General features: G+C 37.0%; 1 protein-coding gene across 3 annotated transcripts in view; it reads left to right on the top strand.

The window, feature by feature from the left end:
* The window catches only part of RNLS (renalase, FAD dependent amine oxidase), a 273,899-nt gene that overhangs the window by 192,060 nt on the left and 55,067 nt on the right, over window positions 1–26,772 (top strand). For all 3 annotated transcript variants that reach the window (XM_019651519.1, XM_019651518.1, XM_019651520.1), the window contains exon 5: window positions 16,448–16,621. In XM_019651519.1, coding sequence (XP_019507064.1) covers window positions 16,448–16,621 — 174 coding nt within the window. The remainder of the gene's footprint in view (window positions 1–16,447; window positions 16,622–26,772) is intronic.

The raw sequence follows: 26,772 nt of genomic DNA, 5'->3' as shown, positions 1-26,772 counted from the left end.
GGGTTCTGTGTGTGTGTGAGAGGGAGAGAAGGAAAGAGAAAAGGTGAGGGAAAGAGGTAGGGAGAGGGAGAGGGAGAGGGAGGGAGGGAAAGAGAGAGGGAAAGGAAGGAGAAAAATGAATACATCTTCTTTTGTATTTCAGCTTTTTAAAGAATACTTTTGAATTATATTCAGGAAACTAAGGAGTTCAAGTATAGCTAATTATACCTGATTTTAAATAAGCCATACAAGTATTATTTTGTTTCAAGAGAATATTTCTATATAACAGAATTCATTAAGTTTAATAAATGATTAGTAATTAATGGGTTGATATTTCTGTTCAAGTTTACAGTGTTACATCATTTTTTATATGTTAAGTGCAATAACACATAGAATAGTATTTTTACCAAGACCATTAGAACAGAGAAACTATTTTCCAAAGAGAAAATAAGTTTATGCTCTTTACCAAAGCCATCTGGGTCTCCTTTTAATATAAATGTGAATGTATAATTTTCTGTTTATTTACTGTACCTGTGATATTTATATAATGCTGATTGCATAGTTAACACTACATAGCAGAATATTTGCATATCTTTCACACAACTACATTGCTGCATACACTGTTAAGCAAGTTCATAATTCTACCCTGATTTTGGTACCTGTCACGATAGAAATAAAGGCAGGGAATTCATGGACTAGTAAAGACCAAGGAGGAATGAATGCATGTTTTTCCCAGCCATGCTGGAATAACAGTTGAATCTACTTTCCCCACAACCTCATCTTTTTTGACACTTGCAAGAGAATAATAGATTATTCTTTTGCAACTGCTAATAAAATACAAACACCAAGTTAGCAATTAAAAAGTTAAATTTCTCAGAATGACATTGACTCATCTATATTGCATATAAGGAATAAATATTTCATTTGCTGCATCATTCAATTCAATTTCTCAGTATACATTATTTGAAATAGAGGTGAATTAAATTTTTTTATGGGCTGCCTATTCTGATTTTCTCCTTTTGTACCATGTCCCTGAATCTTTATGCAAGAGGACAAGCTAGCACAGTGAAATTGGTACCCGGTGAGAAAGGAGAGCGTAAATCAGTTCCCACTCCAGGCAGCATTCAGTTTATAAATTCTCTGTTGGTAATGTTTTTTTGTTTGTTTGTTTGTTTTGTTTTGTTCTGTTTTTCCAAATTAGGAATGTGTATTCCCATAGAATCAGTGCTCTAATCTGCTATTTCAGTCTTGTCCACAAAAGCTTATTTATCTTTAATAAAATAAAAATACTATCTATTTGCTCAAACAAGATAGAGAACAATGTATTTGTTCTATTTATGTTGGACACTGGTTATTAAGGAAAAGTCAGGTGAGGAGGTGGATGGAGTCTTATATGAGCTCCTGAAGGGGACTTCAGGGAATTCTTACAAGTCCTGGTCCTCTATTACTTCTAATTCCACTACAAAATATATGGCTTTCCTTGTCCTTGCAACATCAACTATTAAAGCCATTTTCAATTTATTTGGGGGGCAAGGAGTTACTATGTTCTCCTGTTGGGATATTGGCCCATGTCTTGTTCGTATATAGAATGAAAGAGAAAAGGAAGAGAAAGCAATTGGTGAGTTAAGAAGAGATGGTTCTCTGACTACAGGACAACTTGGTTGAGGAAGGCAAGTGGGGAGGAGGTAATTTGGATTTGTATCGTAGGAAGGAAGTTGGCAAGAGTAAGCCATCAGGTGGCCAACTGAGCAGGACAGCCAGTTTGCTGCCTAAGCTGGAGGTGATGGCAAGGTGGGCAGGGTGGAAGCTTGGAAAGGGGATCTACAATTGAATTCTTATATACACAAGATATCCATAACCTAGAGTGAAACCAGGTATGTCTTCAGCAGGTAACCCAGTAATTTTACTCTAAATTCCCTTGTAGTCAATGAGACAAGCACCATTTTAATGTCCTTAAGAAGACACAGGTGTGAAGAAAGGTTTGATCTTTGGAATTTGCTCTTTAAATAATGCAGTGACAAGATCCCATTTGTCATCTCATCATGGAGATCACGCCCTAGCAGATGTACACATTTACCTGCAAGCAAAGTGTAAACAGGTGTGTGAGGTGGGTGTGTTGGGGCAGGAAACCAAAGGAGGAATTTATGCTTCTGACCCTACAAATGGTAGACTCTTGGGTCTGGAATATGTCATAAGAAGGAAGAAAACTACCTACTATGTTCCAGGCTATAGAGGTGCTTTGGTTAATTTCATTTGAGTTAAATTGTATACTAACTCTCATTAATAACAGGTGCTTAGTAAAAGCAGATACCTGGTAAAAAATATTTTAATATACTTTTTGATAAAATAGATCAGAAGCAAATACCTTGAGGCTATAAAATTAGCTATAAAAATTATATCTTTCCAGAGATGAGCTAGTAATAAAATCATTTGCTTCCTTCCTTGCTCCTACTTTTGACTCTCCCTTTAACAAATGCACCTTTGTATACTAGTTAACGCTATCTTATACATCCCTTTCCCTACAGTAATAAAAACAATTGTTATTATTATGTTTTATTTGCCCCTATTTTGTGTCAGGTATTTTATATATACATATATATATATATATATATATATGTAATATTTAGAATATAAAATTTCTAAAACTTTTTAATAATATTTAGGATATAGTTTCTAATCTTCATAACAGCACTTGAAACTAGGTTATACCATTACTTAACAAATGAGGAAACTAAAGCTCAGTGAGTTGAAATATGTATATTGCATTATATTGATATGCACTTATTTATACACGTAAAGACTTTTGCTGAGGCTCAAAAATGCAAGTGTTCAGTTAAAGGTAACCTTTGTTATCCAATCTTTCAGGTGAAACACTTGCAATGATGTAAAAGGTCAGATGAAAAATAGGGGAAATTATTGAAATATGGCAGTAAAAATTTACAGTTCGATAGCATGAATAAAATGGAAATAAAACAAAGATAACAAAGAAAAATGAACAATTTTACTAATGTACTGACCAGCATGTTAATAAAAGAAACTCTAAAACCATTGCAAAGAAAATGTAAGCTGATATGAAGATCAAAAATACATGTGCTTTTCAGAGAAATCCAAGATGGTAGAGTAAACACTGTACCTGCTTCCTTCCATGAACACATTAAAATTACAACTAAATTATACAACAATCAATGTAGAGAACCATCTAAAGTCTGACTGAGCAGACTTTTATATCCTTATAACTAAGGATATAAAAAAGCCATGTCAAGGCTGGTAGGAGGCATGGAGATGAGTCGCGGGCTGGCCCCAAACCCCCATGTCGTGGTTGAGAAGCAGGAGAGATATCTCAGCCACAGAGGTTGCCCGGAGGAGCAAGAGACCGCAGTTCCACACAGGCCTACCTAGCCCAGAGCACTGGTGTTGGAAAGAGGAGCCGCCACAACATCTGGCTGTGAAAAACAGTGGGGATTTCAACCATCTGGGTGGAACAGAAGGCTGCAGGAAACCCAGACATTCTCTTAAATGGCCTGCTCACAGATTCACTCACTAGCAGGCACTCATCTTGGGTTCCAGCGGAGGGACAGTAACTTGGGGGGGATTGGAGGCATCCTGGGGAGCAGACTGAGGTGTGTGGCTCTGGAGGATTCACCATTTTTCCTGTGTGGGGTCCTCCTATGCAGCTGGCAGGCAGGTGCCATCTTTTCTGTCTTGAGCCCTCCCCCACATGCCAAATCGGAATCTGATTGGTCTGGTGAGCTCCGCTGCTCCACTCAGCTGACTCACTGGGAACCCACCCTATCCAACTTGTCCAACACCAGAGGCACTTTCTCCAAAAACAGCCAGCCCCACCCGCATTACACTCTTTCCTGAAAAACTATCAGAGTCCTCAGGACCAAGGCAGGCAGCAGCTGGCCACAGTGTGCTCTGAGACTTTTGCTGAGTAGCTCCAGGCTTAGCACTGGCACCAAACCAGAGTCTACGTTTAGCTGCTGACCACAATTCTTCCCACTCTAGTGACTATCTGAGACCCTGCCTCACCCAACTTGCATACCCCATGAGGCCTTATCAGTGGCTAAAGGGATTAAGAAGTACAAATTTGTTGTTGCAAAGTAGTTATGGGGATGTAGGGTATAACATAAGGAATGTAGTCAATAATATTGTAATAACTATTTATGGTGTCAGATGGGTACTAGATTTACTGGGGTGGTAGATGGGAGGGCGTTGGGGGACAGGGTGAAAAAGGTGAAGGGTTTACTAAGTACAAACTGGTAGTTACAAAATAGTCATGGGGATGTAAAGTAAAGCACAGGGAGTATAGTCAATAATATGGTAATAACTATGTATAATGCCAGGTGGGTACTAGACTAGTCAGGGGGATCACTTCTTAAATTATATAAATGTAACCACTATGCTGTACATCTGAAATTAATATAAAATAATGTTGAATGTTAACTGTAATTGAAAAATTTTTTAAATGGGGGAAAGGTGAAAGGGAATAAAAGCTCCAAATTTCCAGGTATAAAACAAATTAAGTCATGGGATGTAATATACAACATAGTGAATATAGCCAATAATATTGTAATAGCATGGCACAAGTATCAGATGGTTGCTGGACTTAAAATGGTGACCACTTCTTTAGGTATATAAGTGTTGAATAAGTATGGTGTATATCTGAAACTAATATAATATTGTATGTTACCTATATTTTAATTAAAATCTTAAAATAAATTTTTAAAAAATGTGTGCTTTTCATCCAATTGAGATTTTTGTTAGTTCTGGAATTATAATTATTTAAAAGTAAGTAAAGTGCTGTAGCCTTCCACTAAATGAAGTCTGATGCCATTATAGTTTTTTTCCCCAAGTCCAGTTTATTTGCTTTGGCTTCAGCTAAGCACTGTGGGGAGTTGTTGTTATGTAAACAGAAAACAAGCTAGCGGATTTGCAAAGTACAAGATGAACATATTTCTGAGTGTCCTAGAACTTACACCACCAGATTCTGACATTTTTGTCTCAATACCACAGATTCCAGGTCCTTGCAAACATTGTTTTCTGATTCCTAAAACTATAAGAGTTTTGAATTAGAATATTAATCCTCTAAGTCATTGCCTCAGTATAAACTAACTCTAGCCATACATATAAAAATATATATCTGTATAAAAATATGAGGTGACATGTAATAACGTTTTTATTATTATGCATTTTAGAATGACTCTATTTCTCATAAATGGCATGGCCATAAAGTAATTAAATGGATAGGCAGGGAAGAGTGGCTATAAAATATGTATGATATTCTGTGACATTTTGTACAACACACACAATGCTTTCTTTTCATATTCTTTCTCATCTGAAACTCAGCACTTTTCCTACAAGCAGAATGATGGCATAATAGTCAAAAGTTTAGAGTGCAAGGAAATAAGGCTAGCATTTTCCAGCCTTACAATTGTGGTTTCCAGGCTTACTGTATATGTTCGCAAAGAGAACAGGAAATCCAAATACATTTCTATTCTGAAATCCAAAAAGAAGCTTATGAAGGACATAATTGATAAAAACCAGGGTAAAATTATTTTATGTCTCAGTCCAACGTCTATCCTAGACTCTGCTAAGTGTTTTGTTAAGAGGTATTTTATAGTGACTGGCACAGTGAACCTACAGTAAACAATGCATGAATTAAATAACCCCACATTCTTTCAGAAAAAAAGCTCGTACCTTTAAAAATGTTTATTTTTCTAATCCTGTGGTTAGAACTAGTTGCTACAGAAACAATTGACTATCATTTTAGTTTCACAGGACCTCTATCCAGATAAAAAGAAGAGCGGGTAGTGAGTTTATAAAGCAGCAGACACTTCATGTGATTGGGAGAAAGTCAAAAGGCTTTATGAAAAGCCAGCTACAGCCACATTGTATAGCTAAATACTCTTTCAAAGGCCACCGGGACAGAGTGGCAAGAAGGCAGTAGAAGCGGAGATCAGGGAGAAAATATTTTTTTTTCCTCGGCATATTGTATATTGTTCTTTATGATTATGGAGATGGAGAGAGAGCAGGGATTAGAAATCACTCCTGGATTGCTTGGGTGGAGAAGGGGACTGGATTCATCACAAATGCTGGTAACAACACTAAGAGTTGTTTTTTTTAATTAAAATTTATTGGGGTGACAGTGGTCAACAAAACTACATAGGTTTCAAGTGTACAATTCTATAATACATCATCTATACATAGCATTATGTGTTCCCCACCCAGAGTCAGTGCTCCTTCCATCATAATATATTTAACCCCCTTTACCCTCTTATACCCTTCCCCCTTACCCTCTGGTAACCACTGAACTGTTGTCTGTGTCTATGAGCTTTTGTTTCTTTATTTGCTTGTTTTGTTCCTTTGTTGCCTTCAGTTTTATATCCCACATATGAATGAAATCATATGGTTCTCGACTTTTTCTGTCTGATTTATTTCACTTAGCATAATAATCTCAAGATCTATCCATGTTTTCACAAATGGAATGGCAGTATTTCATCTTTTCTTGTGGTAGAGAAGTAATCTATTGTGTATACAGAAGGTGCCAAAAAAGTATACACATTTTAAGAAAGGAAAAAACTGTATTAAAATTGTAATACTCAATATATACCCATAACAAAAGATGAAAACAAGTCACGTTTAACTTCTGCAATTACAAGAGGTGCTCAATGTGGTTACCACCAGCATCCAGACACTTCTGATTACAGAGAACTGCTGCTTGAGCAATGTTGACCAAAGTGTCCATTTGTATACAATTTTTGGCACTCCCAGTGTATACCCATCTTCTTTGTCCAATCATCTATCGAAGGACACTGGTTGTTTCCATGTCTTGGCCACCATAAATAAAGCTGCAGTGAACATTGGAGTACATATATCTTTATGGATAAATGTTTTCAGATTTTTTAGGTAGATACCCAGGAGAGGGATTGCTAGGTCATATGGTAATTCTGTTTTTTTTTCTGAGGAACTTCCATACTGTTTTCCATAGCGGCCATACCAATTTAGGTTCCCACCAACAGTGTTTGAGGCTTCCTTTTTCTCCACAGCCTCCCCTACACTTGTTATTATTTGTCTTGTTGATAATAGCCATTTTAACTGGTGTGAGGTGATATGTCATTGTGGTTTTGACTTACATTTCCCTAATAGCTAGTGAAGTTGAACATGTTTTCATATATCTGTTGGCCATTTGTATGTCTTGTTGGGAGAAGTTTCTTTCATGTCCTTTGTCCATTTTTTTAATTGGATTGCTTGTCTTTTTGTTATTCAGTTGTATGAGTTCCTTATATATTTTGGATATTAGCCCATTATCAGAGGTGTTGTTTGCAAATATCTTCTCCCATTTGATTGGTTGCCTCTTTATTTTCTTTCGCTATGCAGAAGCTTTTTAGTTTGACATAATCCCATTCATTTATTTTAGCTTTTACTTCTCTTGTCTTTGAGGTCAAATTAATAAAAATCCTCTTTGAACCAAAGACCCATAAGTTTAGTACCTATGCTTTCTTCTATGCAGTTTATTGCTTCAGGTTTTATGTTTAAGTCTTTGATCCATTTTGACTAAGAATTTGAGCCTTCACAGTAAAGACATTTTAGCGTGAAACCTGCCCCCAGTATGGCAGGACTGCCTGCTTAAACACAATGGCCTATGAACTTGCTCTTAAAATAATGCCTTATTTTTATCCTTACTGGAAACAAAATAAAAGTCATGGTCAGCTGTGTATTGTTACATTTTAGAAACTTTAGGTGTCTTTATGTCCTTTTCTTCCCTTTTTAATGCCACCTAATGCATTGATTGTTAGGGTCCCACAAAATTTGGGAAACATTAGGATAAACTTTTCTTACTAGTTATGAACTTAACATGCCTATACTTTTTAACGTGTTCTGATGACTTCCCCCAAACAGCTATACATAGCAACTAGAAGGGTGTACCTGTTAAAGTTTGTGTTCAGGTAATGATTAGCATTCTCCCTAAACGCATGAGTGTAAAACCAGCTTAATCCTAAATTTTTATCAAAATATTTTTATAAAGTGACCAAAAGACAATACAGAAAAACCCATTTCTTTGGCAACTTTTGTTCTTATATAATCCTTGAGTAGGTTTAGGATTAAGAAAATGTAATGCTGGCATACTAGAGTAATGATGGGTTTTCATTTCTTTCCAAAGATAAGTCTTTGAACATTAAGCACTCTGAATTAGATAGCTAAAGAATTCTACAGTTTATATTAATTTTTCAAAAATTATTATCTGAAATTTTTTGGCATCTTTAATACTTCTTACATTTGAAAGAAAATTTTTTTTTTTTATTTTTATCCTCTGCTCCGAAAAATGAAATGTATCCAGTATGCTTCACTACTAGCCAAAGATACATTTTTTATTTAGTAATATACTGATATGCTTGAATGTTAGGATGTTGCCTCTAAGAACTTTTTAAGGACTTTTCTAAAGTATGATACACACACCCAAAAATAACTGAATACATACATACATACTTACATACATACTTACATAAAAATAAAGTATAATATACATATAGACACCTCTTTTAAAGTAAAAAAAACTATATTGTTAGGGTTTTGCAATATACTTATTATGTGCCAGCCATTGTGCTAAGCACTTACTATTATCTCATTTAATTTTCTTAACAATCCTTTAAGGCAGGCACTATTATTATTCTCATTTTGCAGGGAAACAGATGCTTAGAGGGATTAAGCAACTTGACCAAGGTCACACAGATAAATGTCAGAACCAGAATTCAAACCCCAATTTTTCTGACTTTAGATGCTTCTCAGGATGAAAGAAATATTTCCCCAGGGAAATTCCACACAGATATGTAACTGCTGAAGTCTGTCACCAACAAATTTTAGATTTATTGCTTGCCAAAACTATTTTTGAAACTGTGCTTCCAGGCTTACTGACTTCTATACCTATAAAGTCCTAGTGAACCTTCAATTTATTCCAGGTGAAGTGAAACAAGACTGATTCTGTGATGCTTTTACACGAAAGAAATGACTCATGAATGGTAAAAGTTCAAACTCTGTCCTGGCCTGCTAGGAGAGCTATTTATGGAAAATGGGTCTTTCAGCACTGTTTCTACAGCCACTTTGAGTTAAGGAGAACAAGCTATTCTGGCTAAAATACTCTTGGCTTCACGTACCCACAGAACTGGATGGTCTAATGTGAGCAGTTGAATTGGTGCATAAAATTTCTTGACATTCTTGGAATTCAACATAAAAAATAAAAGCAATGATAAATAAATCAACGGCAGCCAGTGTCCCCTGATGCAGAGCTTAAGTACTTATAACAAAAACTGGCTTCCTAACTTCAACTGTCCTGGAGTTGAAATTCCTCATAAATGGGGTCAAATCAGGAATTTAGCAATCCTCTGTAATTGTTTATAAACAAAATTTCTGGAAGGAGATTAAGGCTTTGAGCACCAACCGTCAATATGAGCACCATTTACCATTAAGTACAATATTGATAATGAACGCCATGTTAGCGCTTAAAAGCCGCTTGTTTTACTATCAACATGTTCTCATGCCCCCGCCACAAGTCAGTATCTGAAGAATAAAAATACAGTTGAAAGCAGTACTTTGTTTACTTATGAAAACACAGACCTACATAATCACAAAATAGCCTCGCTCAGAATACTCCTGGGCGGCAGGATTCGGTCTTAAGGGGTTGATGTCTACCACTTCATAAGAATAGAATGTACCATGCTTTGCTTCAGAGTGCATTCTTAAAAGAAGTTAGAAGAAAATATTGCTGAATATTGTTTCAGTCAGGGTCCCACCAAGAAATAGATGGTGTATATTCAAAAGGTATTAACTAGAAGAATTTAATGAAAGGGCATTTACAGAACTGTGGTTTGGCCTAAGGCAACCACCAAAGGATATTATGGCACCTCCAGACAGTAACAACAGAAAGCTATTACTACTCCTAGGTCTAAATGGGTGAGAAAAGAAAACAACGTGTGCGACGCCCCACGACAATTAGAATTGTGGAGTAAGAGTCACGTGAACGGAACTTCAACTATAGAGGAGCTCAGCATTGCCAGCACCTGGCAAAGCAGGAAGGAACAGAAGGAATCAGTATTCCAGTCTCTGCCCCCTTCCATCCTGCAGTCTCTTGCTTATACCTCTCATTGGCAAAAACCATCCAGAAACCAGAGTTCCAGGGAATTCAGCCTATAGAGGAACAGTCACCGTGAGCACGGAAAAGACAAAAGGGCAGGGGTAGACCTGGGGGAGCAAGAATAATCAGCACAAATTAAGTTTTGGTCTCAAAGTGTTTAAACAGAAAAGGAAGAAAGGGAGGGAGGGAAGAAGAGAGGAAGGAAAGGGGAGAGAGAGAGAAAGAGAGAGAGAGAGGGAGAGAGAATGAGTGTGAGAAAGCAAGCAAGCGACTGATTATCTACATAAATATTATAATATATACAATACTAAAAAGTAAACAGCACATAGAAAAAAATTATAACATACAATAAATGGAGAATCTCTATAATACATCACTGATTTTAACTTAATAATATGAAGAATATAATAGACCAGTTAGCAAAACGACATGAACAGGTTGTTTCCGAAAGAGAAAATACATGTGAGCTAGTAGACATATGAAGAATGTTTAGTCTAATCAGTAATTAAAGAAATAGATGTTAAAACAAAAATGAGATCTGTTTTTCCTACTGAATTATCAAGAAAAAAAGGTAATACTTAATATGGGCAAGGATACAGTGAAATAGGTCTTTCATACACTTTTAGTGGAAGTATAAATTGGTGCAGTCTTTCTGCAAATCAATTTAACAGTAATTCTACTTCCAATATTCTGACTTAAGGAATTAATTAGAAACATAGATAAAGAGTTAGGCACAAGGATGTGCATAATAGCTTTAATTATAACAGACAAAAAGTAAATAAATGTCCAAAATTAATGGAAAGGTTAAGCAAAGTACACAGCATCCTTTCCATCAAATTTTATAAAGGCATTAAAAATTATGTTTACAATGAGGTATTTTTTGGCATATGGAAAGCAAAATTGAAGTATGCAAAATTGTGTATACAATATAATTACAGCCATGTTTTAAAAAAAAAGCAAATACCAAAGGAAAAATGTTAAAATGTTCATAGTTGTTGTTTCTCTGAATAATGAGCATGTGGGGATTATTTTTATTTTTGCCTCTTTATGCCTTTGTGTACTTTCCAAATATTCTAAAATGAAATGTATTCATTAATATTTATTGAATGCCCACAATGCGCCAGTCCTTACCCGGGAATCTGGACACCCAAAGCTCATGAGGCACAGTCCTTGCCTCAAATTGCTTATAATCTGGTGTCTTTTTCTTATATTGTAACTTCAAAAATTATAGAACAATAAAGCTTTTGTTTATTTAAGTAGAGTGGGTGGGTAGTGTCCCATTATTTTCTCATTTGATCTCTTTCCCTCATACCACCTTTCCAAGGCAACAGGAATCCTGGATGCTTTATCTTCAAAACTATATCCAAAACCCTATTCAAGGTAAATCAATAAAGTTTTTAGAAAAGATAAATAAAAAAAATACCTTTAAGGCCTTGGAGTCGGCAAAGAGTCCTTAAACAGGACACAAATGTGCGCTCACTATAAATGAAAAAAATGGTAAATTGCACTAAATTAACATTAAAACTGTTCATCAAACATATGATTAACAGAGTAAAAAGGCAGGCCACTAAGGAGAAGAAAGTTTTTACGATTAATGTATGACTCATATCCGGACTATATAAAGAACTCCTACATAGCAATAAGAAAAAGGCAGACAACCCAAAGGAAAAATGAGCAAACCTTTGAACAGGCAATCACAAAAGGATATCCAAATAAACATTGAAAGTTTCCAAATATTAGTCATCATGGAATGCACATTAAAACCATAATGTGACATCACTACATCCCAAATTAAAAGGCGGATGGTAGCAAATGAGGATGAAGATGTGGAACAACGAGCTATCATACTCCCCAGGTGGGAGTACTGACTAGTACAATCACTTGAGAAAACCACCGGGCAGTATCTACTAAAGCTGAATATAAGGGAACCCCATGATCCAGGAATTCTAGTAGTGGGCATATACCCAAGAGAAACACATACAGATGTTTTTCCCATTACATTTGTAATTTCCCAAACCTAGAAACAATCCAAATGTCCATCAACAGTAGAATGGATAAATACAGTGTAGTATATACACACAAGCAGTACTTTTCTGCAATGACAATTAACTGCAACTATAATACATGTAACATTTATAAATATCACAAGCATAACACTGAGTGAAAGAAGTCAGACACAAAGAGTGCATACTGCATCATTCCGTTAGTGTGATATTCTAAAACAGCTAAACTAATCTATGGTGTTAGAATTCATGATTATTGATTCTTCTCAGCAGGGAGTGCCTGAAAAGGGCGGAGGAGGTAGCTTCTGGGGTTCCAGTAATGATCTGTTTCTTAATCGGCCTGGTGATTATACTTGTGGGTTCATTTTATGAAAATTCATCAAGGCATACTTTTCTGTATGTTAAACTTCAATTAAAAATTACATTATATGTAGTTATATACGTATATGTGATATACATACATACACATACATGCACACATATGTAAAATATAATGCAAATGTATTTATTTGCACACACACACACACACACTCTCCATCCAAAATGGAACCACTCCTGACTGTTCTCTCCAATCCAAAACTACTGCAAAGCTCTTTGCCCCAACTTCTCTCTTGCAGTCTTCAGCTGTAGCCAGAATGATAATTTTTAAAACAGAAGCTGGGTCATATTTGTCCTTGGCTCACAACCAGCAGTAACTTCACATGTCAATCAGAATAAAATCCTCAGAGGAGACATATACACTACCTGACAGCCTCACTACCCACACCCGTCACTTTTATTCCACTTCCCTGCTTTATTTTTCTTTACAGATCATATCACCAATGGGCATAGCATCCACTAGGTTATTTAGTTATAACTGGTTTCTCCAACACCAGTATGTAAGCTACACAAGAGCAGGGACTCTTATCTTTCTGTTTTATATCCCTAACACCTAAAATAGTGCCTGGCATAAAGTAGGCAATGAATGAATGAATGCATGAGATCATCACCAAAAAAACAAAGGAGATAGACAGAATGTGTATGTTTCTTTTTAGATTAGGAAACTAAAACGATGAAATTATATTAGGGAACAAAAAAGGAAATTATTTACTTGATGTTTGCAGGAGTATAGTTCTGGTCTTCTTGTTCTCTTTTCCCCTCCCCCACTCCCTATTTCTTGCTTTGTCCTTCACTTTCCCCATTCCCACACATGCACACATACAAACACAGGTGTAGGTATCGGTTCTTCTAATTGATGGAAGTAAGAATGTAAACTACCCTGTTCAATACAATTTATAGCCACTTTACTCATATTATAGTCATGAAATATATTCTATGTTACAATATATATGAGTATACGTGTGTGTATAGAGATTATATAATCCTAAGTGGCTGAGAATTCAATTAGAATGACAATCAGGTAAAGATTCATTATATTGGAATTAGACATTTTTACATGAGCCTTGTTTTTTCAGTATATGGCACATGATATTACGTGATATACGAGTACATGACAGTAAAGAACCTATCATTTTTGTTGCCAAAAATATATGTATTTGGGACCTAGGGCTGCTCCCTTTGGCATTTGGCATAAAAAATTTTTCAAACAAAATAACACCATTTTGTTAGGCCCTGCAACAACGGAAAACTTTTCAGACCCTGAAAGTGAGCCTTTTGGAAGTAAATATGAATATATCCAGAAATCAAGATTGTTTCAGTCAGAAGTCTTACCTCCCTGTTCTCAGAATGACTTGTAGAGCCCACAGAGCAGACAAGGATGTTTAAGGTTAATTTCTGTTTCTATATAGATATCAGTTACTTTGTCAAAGGGCTACCAGGTGGAATTCACCACTTGGCAACTTGTCTAAAAGCTAGCTAAATGTGCAAATGTGAGTGTGGGGAGAGGGGAAGTTACAGTTTGGTTGTCAACCTAGTTGACCCTTTACTTTTGGTTAAAAAAAAAAAAAGGAGACTTTTTAGCCCTTTCAGTTACTAAATAGCTGACTGTACCGTTTTGTTGGTTTGTTTGGAAACAAACAAAATGGAAACAGTGATAAGATCCCAATTATATGCTCAACTGCTAGTATTAATCTTCTTCACCTCCTCCCTCTCAGAATGCAGTCAAGACATAACTTTAAAAGCAGATTTAATAGGGCCAGCCGAGTGGCGTGTTGGTTAAGAGCTGGCTTGGGATGCCAGAGGGCCCCGGTTCGGATCCCATATATGAGGGCCAGTGACACTGCCATCTGCAGCTAAGATGGTGAATGGCAGCCCAGCCCCAGGTTGAGTCACCGGCAATGGCATAGGCTGCAGCTTCCTGCTGCAGTGAGTTGCCATAAGCTACCGTGTGTAGCCAGCAGCCAGCGTGAGTGGCCATCCGGAGCCCAGTGACTGATCTGCCTCACCTGGAAAGAGCACAATGATGGTGCCAACTTGGGCCAGTAAAAGCAACATCCTCCACAACTAGATTGAAGAACAAAACAACAGCAACTTGTCTGTTTCCCTTCCCCCGATTCCCCAGTGCTGTTCCCCTCCCCCAATTCCCCAATAAAATCTTTAAAAAAAAAAAAAAAAGCAGATTGAATAATAAAATGAAGCCTAAGATACACTGAGTGTAGCAAGGCCAATGTCAGAAGATCATTCATTCATCAAGTAGTTAATATCTATTAATAAGTAGAAAATGATGGTTAAAGGGAAAGATGGCTTTTACTTCTAAGTGAGTGCAAAGTAACCATTAATGTCAGGGGAGAAAGCAATGCCAAAGTTCATTTTGAAGCTCAGATATACAGATCAGGAGGGAAAAGTGTAGAGTAACGAGGACACTTAAGTGACTCCAGTGCCAGAACTGTGGCTTCACCTTGACCTCATGACTTGGAGGCTGTGTAAACTAGGGTAAGTTACTTAAGTGCTCTGCATCCCAGCTTCCTAGGGATGTAAAACGAGGATGGTAAAAACGTCTATCTTTCAGGGCTTTTGTAAAGATTAAATGAGGCCTTAGTTCTAAAAATATTTTGTAGCCAAGAATATGCAGTGATAATGTACTGGATTATTACTGTGCTTAAAGAATTCATTGACTACTCTTCTTGCCTTCTCTCTGCCTCCTAAAGTCACTTCTCTGAGGTTTAGCTAAAGTTAGAGGTCTGCCTATACCTGTGGTTTTAGATTAGAATATTTTTTACTAGCTTGATGAAAAACTTTCATTTGTTTCATTTCTGAACCGGCCTGCCTAAATGCTGAGAATGGAGCTATGGTCTTCTCTAAGTTGTAAATTATCAATGCTGCACATATATGAACAAGCAGCTCCCTAAAACCCTTTGGGGTAGGGAGATTGGAGATGGAGATTAAAAAGTGAAGGAAATCTCTTCCTTTTCCACCCTAGGATGGAACACGGTCCCATTTTCCTAAGTATTTTATTTCCTCTCTATAATAGAAAAAAGTGCCTATTTAATGAACACTTACCTAAGCCAAGCACTGTGCTATGCATTATTTCATGAAATCCTCACAACATACTAATATACCCTGTACTAGTATTGACACTTATAGGCAAGAGGGTTATAAGGAGAACAATTAAGTCGTTTGACCAATATCACATACCTGGTAAACGGCAGATCAACATTTGAACCCAAACCTGCCGAATTCCTTTTCCAGTCTTTTTCCATTTGTTAATTATTTACCGCCTACCTGTTAACTAACTTTGGGTGTCTGTGTTTGCCTTTCTATCCCTTTACACTTTCATCCTTGGCATGCTTGTAACGAGGAGGGTAGAAGCATATAACAAAGATGCCTCAGGTGTGGTCCCTGTGTTCAACTGTTATAATCCACTGGCAGGAAGATGACAGGCCAAAAAATCTCTATAAGACATGCAAGAATTTAAGAGGTCCAGAAGGGATTGAGCATCAGTCTCTCCAGCTGTCACACGGAGAAGACTCCTACTCAACCTCACACAGCAGTTGTTAGGACAGTGAAATTCTTGTGTTAAGTGCTTGGCAAAGACTTTGTCTCATAGTAAGTGCTCAGTATACGGAATCCATAACATTGCCAGACAGTCCCAGGAGAATAACCAGGATGCAAAGCTAGCAAAGCAAGTAGGCACCAGATTTTGAGAGCACTGAGTGCCAGTCTAAAGAGTCTGGACCTTCAGCATGGTAAAAATCATTGTGCCTAGGTCAGTAATCATTCTGAAAAGAAATGAGAGCTGATGCTATTTCACGTTACCTTTCCAAATTCATCACAAGTGAGATGGCATTGGTGGGAACAGTTGGAACTAGTTTAAAGGAGTTCTGTATTTGATGTACAATACTAAAAGGAAAGATTATATTTTCAAGTTTGATACCTTGTGCTTTTTCTTCCACAGTAATTAGTGAATGCCAAAGACAGCAACTGCAGTCTGTGAGCTACTCCTCTCGCTACGCTTTGGGCCTTTTCTATGAAGCTGGCACGAAGATTGATGTCCCTTGGGCTGGGCAGTACATCACCAGTAATCCCTGCATACGCTTCATCTCCATTGATAATAAGAAGCGCAATATAGGTCAGTACCCCCATTATTTCCCTTAAATACAGTAACAATGGTGGGTGTAGATCCTGAAACATGCTGTTTAATTGAGTGTTGCCATTCTGCACAGAGAAAGCATTTAACTCCAAGCCACAGGGGATAAAATTTAATGTCACATTTGGCCAATAATAAAATACACAGTGAAACCAGTGAAGTTTTTCAGAAAATCATTCACCACATGGTTTATATTACTGAGTTTATGAAAACAGTATCAGAAGGTTTAAGATTTCAAAATGGCCCAAGTTCTATTGCGTTAAGAGGGTTCCATCCACATGCAAATGTATGTCTCATCATTGGTTTGTTGGCGGAGTTTATTTGGTTTTGTTTTTGAAATTTGGTAAGTGCTGCTCTTGTTTCCACTCCCCAGGCTAGAAAAGAAAGGTGAATTTTACGATGTTATGAACATTCCTTACTTTAATATAATTTTATTTAATTTACATCTTGGAGATTACATAAAATTATTTTGTATACAGTGTAACTAAAATGATAGGTAAAATGTTTATAAGTGCTTTACTAGAATGGCATAAAATCTACACTCTACCCTTTTTGTTGAAGATAGTTATAAAAATTAGACTTGAATTGCGAGAATAAACATAACTGATTCATTTCAGACATAAAGGTGAAAGTATATTCTTATTTGTAAGATTGTGGTGATCCCTGAGGTACTGGTTATCATGGAATAAATTGTGGTAATCTAAAATGACTAAATTGTTGAAGAGAATCATCATTTCAATTTATTACGGTGTTTTATAGTACAGTGATAGTTTAATCGAGCCATTAGTTTGAAGTCTTGCTTGATAAAATCACCAGCTAACGTCTCGTGGCTTGCCAGAACTTTATAATGATAGAACTGGGTTGGAGTATGGTTTTATATCAGAGCACATGATCTTAGAAAAATGTTTCTTTTATAACTTAAAACTCCCTAAGGGCTGGACTGTTTATGTTAACATGATACCACGTATATGTACAATCAGCAGTTCACGAAATGCCCTATGACAGCAATAGACTAATCATTTTTAACTCTACAACTGCTTTGTTCTAAGGAAAAGAAAATAGCTCTTGATCTTATCATGTTGTATGTCATGAATTAGACATTCTCCTTTGTGGATGGCTTCATTAGACATGATATCTGTTAGGATGTATTCAGTAATACATACCAGAAAAAAACAATTTTAACTTGTTTAAACAACATAAGGACATTTGTTATATTATCTGCTATGGACTGAATTTTATCTCCCCACCCTCCCACCCCCAAATTGATATGTTGAAGCCCTAACCCCAAATGTGATTATATGCGGGCTTTTAGGAGGTAATTAAGATTAAATGAGTTTATAGGATGGGATCTTAATCCAAAAGTATTCCTTATAAAATGAGGAAGAGAGTGAGAGAGCTCTCTCTCCCTCCTTGTGCACACACCAAGGAAAGGCCATGTGAGGATAATGAGAAGGTAAAAAGGTGAGCTATCTGCAAGTCAGGAAGAGCCTTTACCAGATCAGTTGATACTTTAATCTTGGACTGAGAGAAATACATTTTTGGTACTTAAGCCACCCAATCTATGGTATTTTGTTATGGCAGCCCAAGCTGACTGATACATTATCTAAGAGGAAGAAGTTGGGGAAACTTTGGGATTGGTTGATTCGAGAACTGAGCAATATCTTCAAGGACTAGGATTTAGTCTTCTCTGCTCTCTTCCACTCTTGATGTTGACATCCTCAGAGGACTGGTAGCAAGATGTAAATAACTGATCGAGTCACATCCAGACCCAACGACATGTTTAGGAAGAAGGACTATTACTGTCTCAGTCCCTTTCTAAGAATCAAAGAAATCTTTCCAGAAACCGCTCAACTGACTTCATCTTGTATCTCATAGATCAGAATTTGATTACTCGACCAAGTCTGACATTAATCACTGGCAAGGAGGGTAGGACTACCATGATGACCTGAGATAAATTGAAATCTACTCCTGGAACTGGTATTAGGATCATCTTCTTTTTAGTACTATGAGGAGCAGACACCTAAATAAAATTGGGTTTCATTAGGAAGAAAGAAAGGAGTAATGGATCCTGAGTTGGCAACAAATAATGCCTATTATCTTCAAGTAGAGTCATGTCTTATGTGGGAGGGAAAATTCTAAAGTTTTCACATAGAGAGAAGAATCATGTATATTCAAAATTATCTTTGAAAATCCCTTAAAACTACATGACATTTTGGAGAGTGACTCAACTTTCAGTAAATTCAGTATTTTTCCAACATTTATAGATTTCATTTTCTTTGGGTGAGGCCAGATGAAATAGTTGGTTTACATTTATGGAGCAGAGTGATATTTTCTACTATGAAAGGCACACAGAAAAGAAAATAATAGCAGTCATACCTCCTACCAGATTAAATTCTCTGTACAAATGGAATGATTTGGTAGGTGAAAGCATCCATGCTACACAATGCAGGAGCAATTTATAAAATCAGAGCCATGTAGACTTGAAAGAGTGCAACATAAAAATATGAATAAATTCTCACATGATTGGCAACATTTGAAATAATAGAAATACAATTTTTTTTTATTTTTTATTAACAATCACAGAATTTTAAAGCCAGAGGGTGAGGAGAATTGGAAACCATGTTTTTGCTACAGCCCATGGTGGGGCCACTTCAGACATCAAAGAAATACCTGCATTCCTGTGTCCATTTTATGGAAAACTAATCTTGGATTATGCAAGTTTCAAAATATGGGAGGCCTTTAGTAATGGTGTTCCCTAACATGAAATCTAACTGCCTTGTATTTAAACTATTTTGGGGGCCAGGATGCTAAGTGTGTCTAGTTGAACCCACATAATACAAATGTCCATATACTATATAACTGTACTGTATTTTATTGCCATTGATATTTAACTATAGGGTTGTCAGAAAAGTCATGACGTATTTTGTCTCTGTTTTTCAAAGGTCATTTATTTATATAAAGAACCGAAGATCAATCAATGATATATGGCCCATTTTGTTCGATAACCTTTTGCCATCTTTCAGTGAGCTTCATAATTCCTCGTTCATAGAAGGACTTGTGTTTATTTGCGAAAAATTGAGCAAGGTTCCAATTTACAGCCTCATCTGAATTGAATGTTATACCACGCAAGGAGTTTTGAAGAGAACAAAACAAGTGGCAGTCTGATGGCGTAAGGTCAGGCGAGTATGGTGGGTGTGGCAACACATCCCATCCAAGCTCCAATAATTTTTGATGGGTGATCAAACTTGTGTGTGGTCTTGTGTTCTTGTGATGGAACACAACTCCTTTACGATTAACAAGCTCTGGACATTTCTGGATGATGGATTCATTCAAACTGTCCAATTGCCAACAGTACATATTCACATTGATTGTTTGATTCCTTGGTAGGAGCTCAAAAAACACAACACCTTTAAAATCCTACCACACTGAGGGTATAGCCTTCCTCTGATGAATGTCTGCTTTCGATGTCGTTTGAGGCAAATCATCACATCAGGACCAAGACCATTTGCACACCACATTGTTGTAAACAATCCACTTCTCATCACCAGTTATCAGTCACTTCAAAAAAGGATCATTTTCCTCATGTTTAATGAGCATATTGCAGATGTTTATACACACCATCAAATGAACTTTGAATTCATGAGGAACCCAAATGTGGAGCTTGCTTATGTATCCCAGCTTCTTCAGGTGGTCGTGAATGCTTGAATGATGGATGTTCAATGTTTCTTCAATCTCTCCTGTTGTATAATGTAGGTTTGGCTTGATCAATGCCTTTATTTTGTCATCATCAATCTCGGTGGGCCTCCCTGACCAAGGAGCATCGTTGAGACCGAAATCACCAGCACGGAGTTTTGTGAACCATCGTTGGCACTGATGTTCTTGTAGAGCATTGTCACCGTAAACTTTATGCAACTTTTCACAAGCTTGACATGCTTTCTTCCTTTTAAGGAAGTAAAACAGTAAAATATGGCGAAAATGCACAGTTTAGTCTTCCATCTTCAACTTGTAAAATCTCCAAAGCTCAACCAAATAGCTCAATTTTTTTTAAATGAAGCTAGAACTGTCAGCTGTCAAATGACATAACAATGACATAGATGCGAATGACTCTAGTACTTCCAAAAATGAACTAGTGCCATCTGTTGCAAAAATGCATCATGACTTTTCTGACAACCCAATAGACCAGCAAGTGTTGTCTCTATATGTCACTATCACTACCCCATACCCATCCTTTATTTGGGGTGTTTGATTGAATCAGGAATTAACACTGAAATACACACACTCAACTAATGAAGGGAACATTTGTGTTCTGCCAAGGTAAGGCATCAAGAAAATAGACAAATACTGGCAGGGTTGAGTCTACAAAATGCAATCTGTTGTTAAGTCTTAAAGAGAACCAGAGGATAAAGGATTAGTGGCCCAAACCAGACAAAGGCCATAGAGTAATCATTTGTCATCTGTCAGGAAGAGGCAATACATGCAGAAAGCCACAACCACAACCAAAGTCTCTTTAGACAACTGGCCTAACTTCCAAGATGTTCTAGACCTAATTCAAGTACCTGTAGTAATGGGTATGACCCAATATACATAGGTTTGTGTTTCCCAAAATGTGTTTAATGGAACACTGGTTCCTTGAGCTACTTTTTGGGAAGTGGCTCTGTCATCAAATAATTTTGCAAAATGCTACTGACTTTACCCATATTTTGGAGCGTGTGAGAGCATATTATCTTATTAGAAGACATTTCTATAGGTGCCTTCTCACTTCATTTAATCGGAAATTTCTCAAACGTACTTGACTATTGAATATTTTATCTGGGGGTCAAACCTACTACTATTCCACAGAATTGGTGCCCCAGGACACACCGAGAAACCCTGACTTGACACTACAGTTTGTGCCTCAATCCTGGCCAGGAACTATAGACCAGATGATGAGGTTGAGGAAGTCTGGTACTGGGCAGACACCTGAGGTTTTTTAGAGATGGAAAAGCCTTCTTGCAGATAAACTGAAAACATGGTAGGGATATAATTGGAGTCAATTTATGTTGAAATAGGTCTTTATCATTAACATGGATAATTTTATAAATTATCAATAAGATTGGCATAGTGGGAACAATGTGGACCTTAAAAGACCTAGATTCAAATTCTGGCTCTGATGAGTCGCCGGCGACGGCGTAGGCTGCAGTCCCTGTGGCAGTGGGTTGCCATGGGCTACCATGTGTAGCCAGCAGCCAGCGTGAGCGGCCGTCCAGAAGCCGGCGACTGATCTGCCTCGCCAGGGAAGAGCGCAATGATGGTGCCAACTTGGGCCAGTGAAGCAACGTCCTCCACAACTAGATTGAAGAACAAAACGACAGCAACTTGTCTGTTCCCCTTCCCCCAATTCCCCAGCACTGTTCCCATCCCCGCAATTACCCAATAAAAATAAAAAAAAAAAAACAAATTCTGGCTCTGAAACATGCTAATGATGTGATCTTGCATGACCCTTGCTATTTGTAACATCAGCATTTGTAACAAATACACTCAAAAAGTTTAATGGGGTAAATATAACAGAAGTTAATTTCTTGCTCACATAAAGCCCAAACAGGTGTTTATGATTAGTAGGTACCTTTCATCAAAGAGGTGACTCAGAGACCCAGAGGCCTCCATCTTTTGACTCTGCCAATTTCGTTAGGTGGTTTACAGAGTCACTGTTCTCATAGGCATCAAATCCGTGGATGAGAAAGACAATGGAGGGGAGCATGAAGGATAATTTAAGGGCTAGGCCTAGAAATGTTGCACAGCCATAGTGCTCAGATTCTATTGGTTAGAACAGTTATGTGGACACACTTGTTTGGAAGAGAGGCTGGAAATGTAGTCTGTCTGTATACATGGGAAGAATAAAAAGTGGGTTTGATGAACATCATATAGCCAGTTTTTGCCACAATACTTAGCAAAGTTCCTTCTGTGAAAGGTGTAAATTAGACTGACATGGATGATAAATAGATTTCAATGCAAATGCAAATCATTCAACAGGTAGTCATAACCTACAGCAAAAACTAAGAATGATTCCACAGCTGGGTCTACACTCAGCAGAAAAGGATTCTGCCAACAATTAGCAATGTCTCTCACATGGAGGGCATAGGGAGTAGTGCCACAAATGAAACACATTTATCTCCTGTGTAGGAAAAACACACCTGTGTGTTTCTCCTTTACTCTCACGCTACTACCACACTCACAACATTTCTGACACCAACTGTATGGGTTTTCCACACATTGAGCAATTCTGCGACACTAGCTAGGTACCTTACAATCCAGTTCAGTTCTGACACTATCTAGCCAGAGTTAGCATCAGATTCCACAGGCTAAGGGTTCAGTCCCATAAGACTGCCCCCATTTCAGATGCCAGTCACAAGGCCCAGGTTGCCATCTGCACTTCTGACCAACCAGCTATACATGAAGGTTCCCAGGACGCCTCCTTGGGGTCAATAATTTGCTAGAATGGCTCACAGAACTCAGTAAAACACATTTACTGGTTTATTGTAAACTAAAAAATACGATATAGGATACAGATAATCAGCCAGATGAAGAGGTACATAGAGTAAGGTTCAGAAGCGTTCCAAGCTCAGGAGCTTCTGTCCCTGTGGAGTTGGGGTGCACCACCATTCCAGCAGATAGATGTGTTCTCCAACCCAGAAGCTCTCCAAGCCCCATATTACTGGGAATTTTATGCAGCTTTCATCATGTATACATGGGCGATCATTAACTCAACCTCCAGGCCCTCTCCTCTTCCAGGGGGATGAGGAGTTGGGCTGCAAGTTCTAAGCTTCTAACATGGCTTGGTTTTTCTGGTGATGAGCCCCAGTCCTGAAGCTATTCTAGAGCCCACCAATGAGTTTCCTCACTAGAACAAAAGACACTCCTATCACCCAGTAAATTTCAAGGGATTTAGGAGCTCTGTGTCAGAAACCTGGATCAAAGACCCAATATTAGAACAAATGCTTCCAGTGCTCATATCACTTAGGAAATTGCAAGGGTTTTAGGAGCTTTGTGCCAGGAACTGTGGGTAGATTATATCTATATCTATATCTATATCTATATCGATATCGATATAGATATAGATATAGATATAGATATAGATATAGAGAGATTATAGGTGATAGATATAGATAGATATAGATATAGATATAGATATATCCCCCAACCCCCCATTATTTCATACCTCCCAAGAAGACCACTCAGATCCTTTCCAAGATTTTAAATTTGGAGCCAGACTGGTCAGGAGTCAAAGCTCCTAGATTCAATTCAGCCCTACCACTTACTACTTGTGTGATGTTGGATAAATTGCTTAAACTATCTATTTACTGATCAATAAGATGAGGAAATTAATACGAACCCTAAAGGGCTGAGGATGAAATGGCTTAAACATATAAAGAGGTTCACAAGGTACTTAGCAAATAATAAATATCTATGGAACCTCCTATTGTAATGAATAATTCTAGTCTTCAATTTGGATATTCTCCAAAGCAAAGGGCATAAATAAAAAAGCCTAACTTAGGTGAATGCAACCCTCTATTACCAGTGCAGATAGGAGTCAGTTTATGCTCTCATGAAACATAAACTTTCATTAACTTAACATTAACTTAAACATTAACTTAAATAAAATGTGTAAGTTACCCTGAAAATGATTAGTCAGAATTTTACTGTCCTTCCTTGTTCATCATCTGGAAGAGTGTTAATCATCAGTAAAAGGCCAATAAACTGCACTCTGAAGAGATCAACATAATCTGCAACTCTAGACGTTTGATGGCCAATGACCATAATTACATAGCTTTCAATATCACATCAAAGGAAACAATCCAACTCATCTGAAAAGAAAACAAACAAATGAACTAACTTTTTCATCACATGGAATTTATACTTACAAGGATTTTTTTGTTAGGACCCTTGAGTAACAAACACTAATATAATGTATATTGCCTTTAATAGCTGTTTTGTAAAATATGCAGAAATGCTATTCCATATAGCTGTTTATTATATCAACTTTTATAAAAGACAGGAGCATAATATGAAATCCTGTAAATAATTGGGATGGGCCCAGGGCCTTAATTCCAGTCACCTTGTGTTCACTTAAGGGAATATCTGATTATTCTGATTAAGCAGATTGCAATTGGCAACACAAAATACTTTAAGATTTGAATAAATGTGGAATTATTTTTCCTTAAACTTGCAGAAAATGCAATCCAAATAGGTTACACTTTATAAGTAGTACAAAAGTAAAAAAGAGGGAGAAGAAGGAAAAAGAGGAAAGGAAGAGGGGCTGAGGAAAGGACAAGAACTGTGAGCATGAAAAAAACTGTCAGGTTTCCAATTCAGTCTTTTGTCTTAAAGTACCAACTCTAGAAGCAGAGATCTCAGATAAAATAGCAATCGTCATCTTACAATAACAAAGAGTAACCAGTTACAAAGTTACACAATCCATGATATGGTGTATTTTGTATAACAGACATAGTCACTTGTAATCCAATTATGTAACAATGATGTCCATATAAATCTATTAAGGCAATTTATAATAATAAACAGTAATCACACAGTAATTATAAATATTCATCTCTCTATTACGATGATGCCATAGAATATCACATGATTATAATATCAAAATCTTGGGATGATCTCTCAGGAAGAAAAATATATATATATATGTGTGTGTGTGTGTGTGTGTGTGTGTGTGTGTGTGTGTGTGTACATACATATATAAATGCATAAATGTACTTATCTAAAATATGTGTATATACATGTATATATATTATACATAAAATAAATATCCATTTGTTGTCATTTAATTTAATAAGCACAAATTATAAAATAGGCTAGTCTTATTTCACATATTTGCCACTTCTAAAAACAAAAGAAAAATAGGTTTTCTTTAGAAAATGAAATAACTCAGCCATTTTGTAAGGAGACCATTTGTACACAAAGTGAAAACCAACAACAGATCCCTTTCAGCAGCCTCTGGTTTCCCTACCAAGCTGTCCTCAATGGGAAAGATTTACATCCAAGATAGCACTTGCCCTCCCACTTGCCAAGCAAGTTAACTCAGTATGAAAATCAATGCCAGAGATGGAGGGAAAGCGGAAAAGTAGCTAAATATATAATATCAAAAATTAACTTTAAAAATATTCTATGGAGCATATTACCGGGGAAGAATATATCTTATGAAAGCTTCTTTCAGAAAAATTGAATTCACAAATATTTGATTTATATTTTTTGAATTCACAATTTATTGAGTTGAACAATTATTTACAAATATGTATCGAATGCCTCTGTGTGTCAGACACTGTGCTGAGAACTGGGAATTCCATAGTCCTTGTTCTCATGGAACATAAACTTTCATGAAGTCTACTCAAATGAGAATTCTGAAGGAAAGAGATTAATGAGACTGTTGGACTAGTGACTTGGAGTTAAGTAAGAGCCCTCATAAATATAAATGGATGCACTGATATACGAAGTCTTACAATTAGGTTCACAAACTTGCCACCATGTACTTACATTGGCAGCACTGTACAATCCGCTCGGTAATGTTGCATAACCTTGTATATCAGTGTCTCACAGCTGTGTTCGTGTCGATGTGTGGCGGTGTCTTGCTGAGTGGCATTCATTATTGTTGTTGTGTGTTTTTGTGTGCCGTCGTGAGAATGTCTGAGCTTGAATTAGAGCAACGAACAAACATTAAATTTCTTGTTAAACTTGACAAGAGTGGAAGTGAAATCAGGGACATGTTAGTCCAAGTTTATGGGGATAATGCCATGAAGAAAACGGCAATGTACAAATGGATTAAATGTTTTTCTGAAGAGAGAGAACGCGTCACTGATGAAGAGAGATCAGGGCAGCCAGTAACGAGCAGAACTCACAAAAACACTGCAAAACTTCGTCAAATTGTGTGTCAAAATCATCAGCTGACTGTGAGAAGCATAGCAGCTCAAGTAACCATTGATAGATAAACAATTAGGAAAATGTTAACTGAAAATCTTGACATGAGAAAGGTGTGTACAAAAATGATCCTGAAGCTCACTGATGAACAAAAACAAAGGAGAGCTGTTGCTAAGAACTTTTGGAGAGGCAAGACAATATTTTGGGTTGTATTATCACTGGTGATGAAA

Source organism: Hipposideros armiger, unplaced genomic scaffold, assembly GCF_001890085.2.
Source record: "Hipposideros armiger isolate ML-2016 unplaced genomic scaffold, ASM189008v1 scaffold_161, whole genome shotgun sequence".
NCBI lineage: Eukaryota > Metazoa > Chordata > Mammalia > Chiroptera > Hipposideridae > Hipposideros > Hipposideros armiger.
Note: the sequence above shows the minus strand (reverse complement) of the source record. Positions and strands in the feature narration are given on the sequence as shown.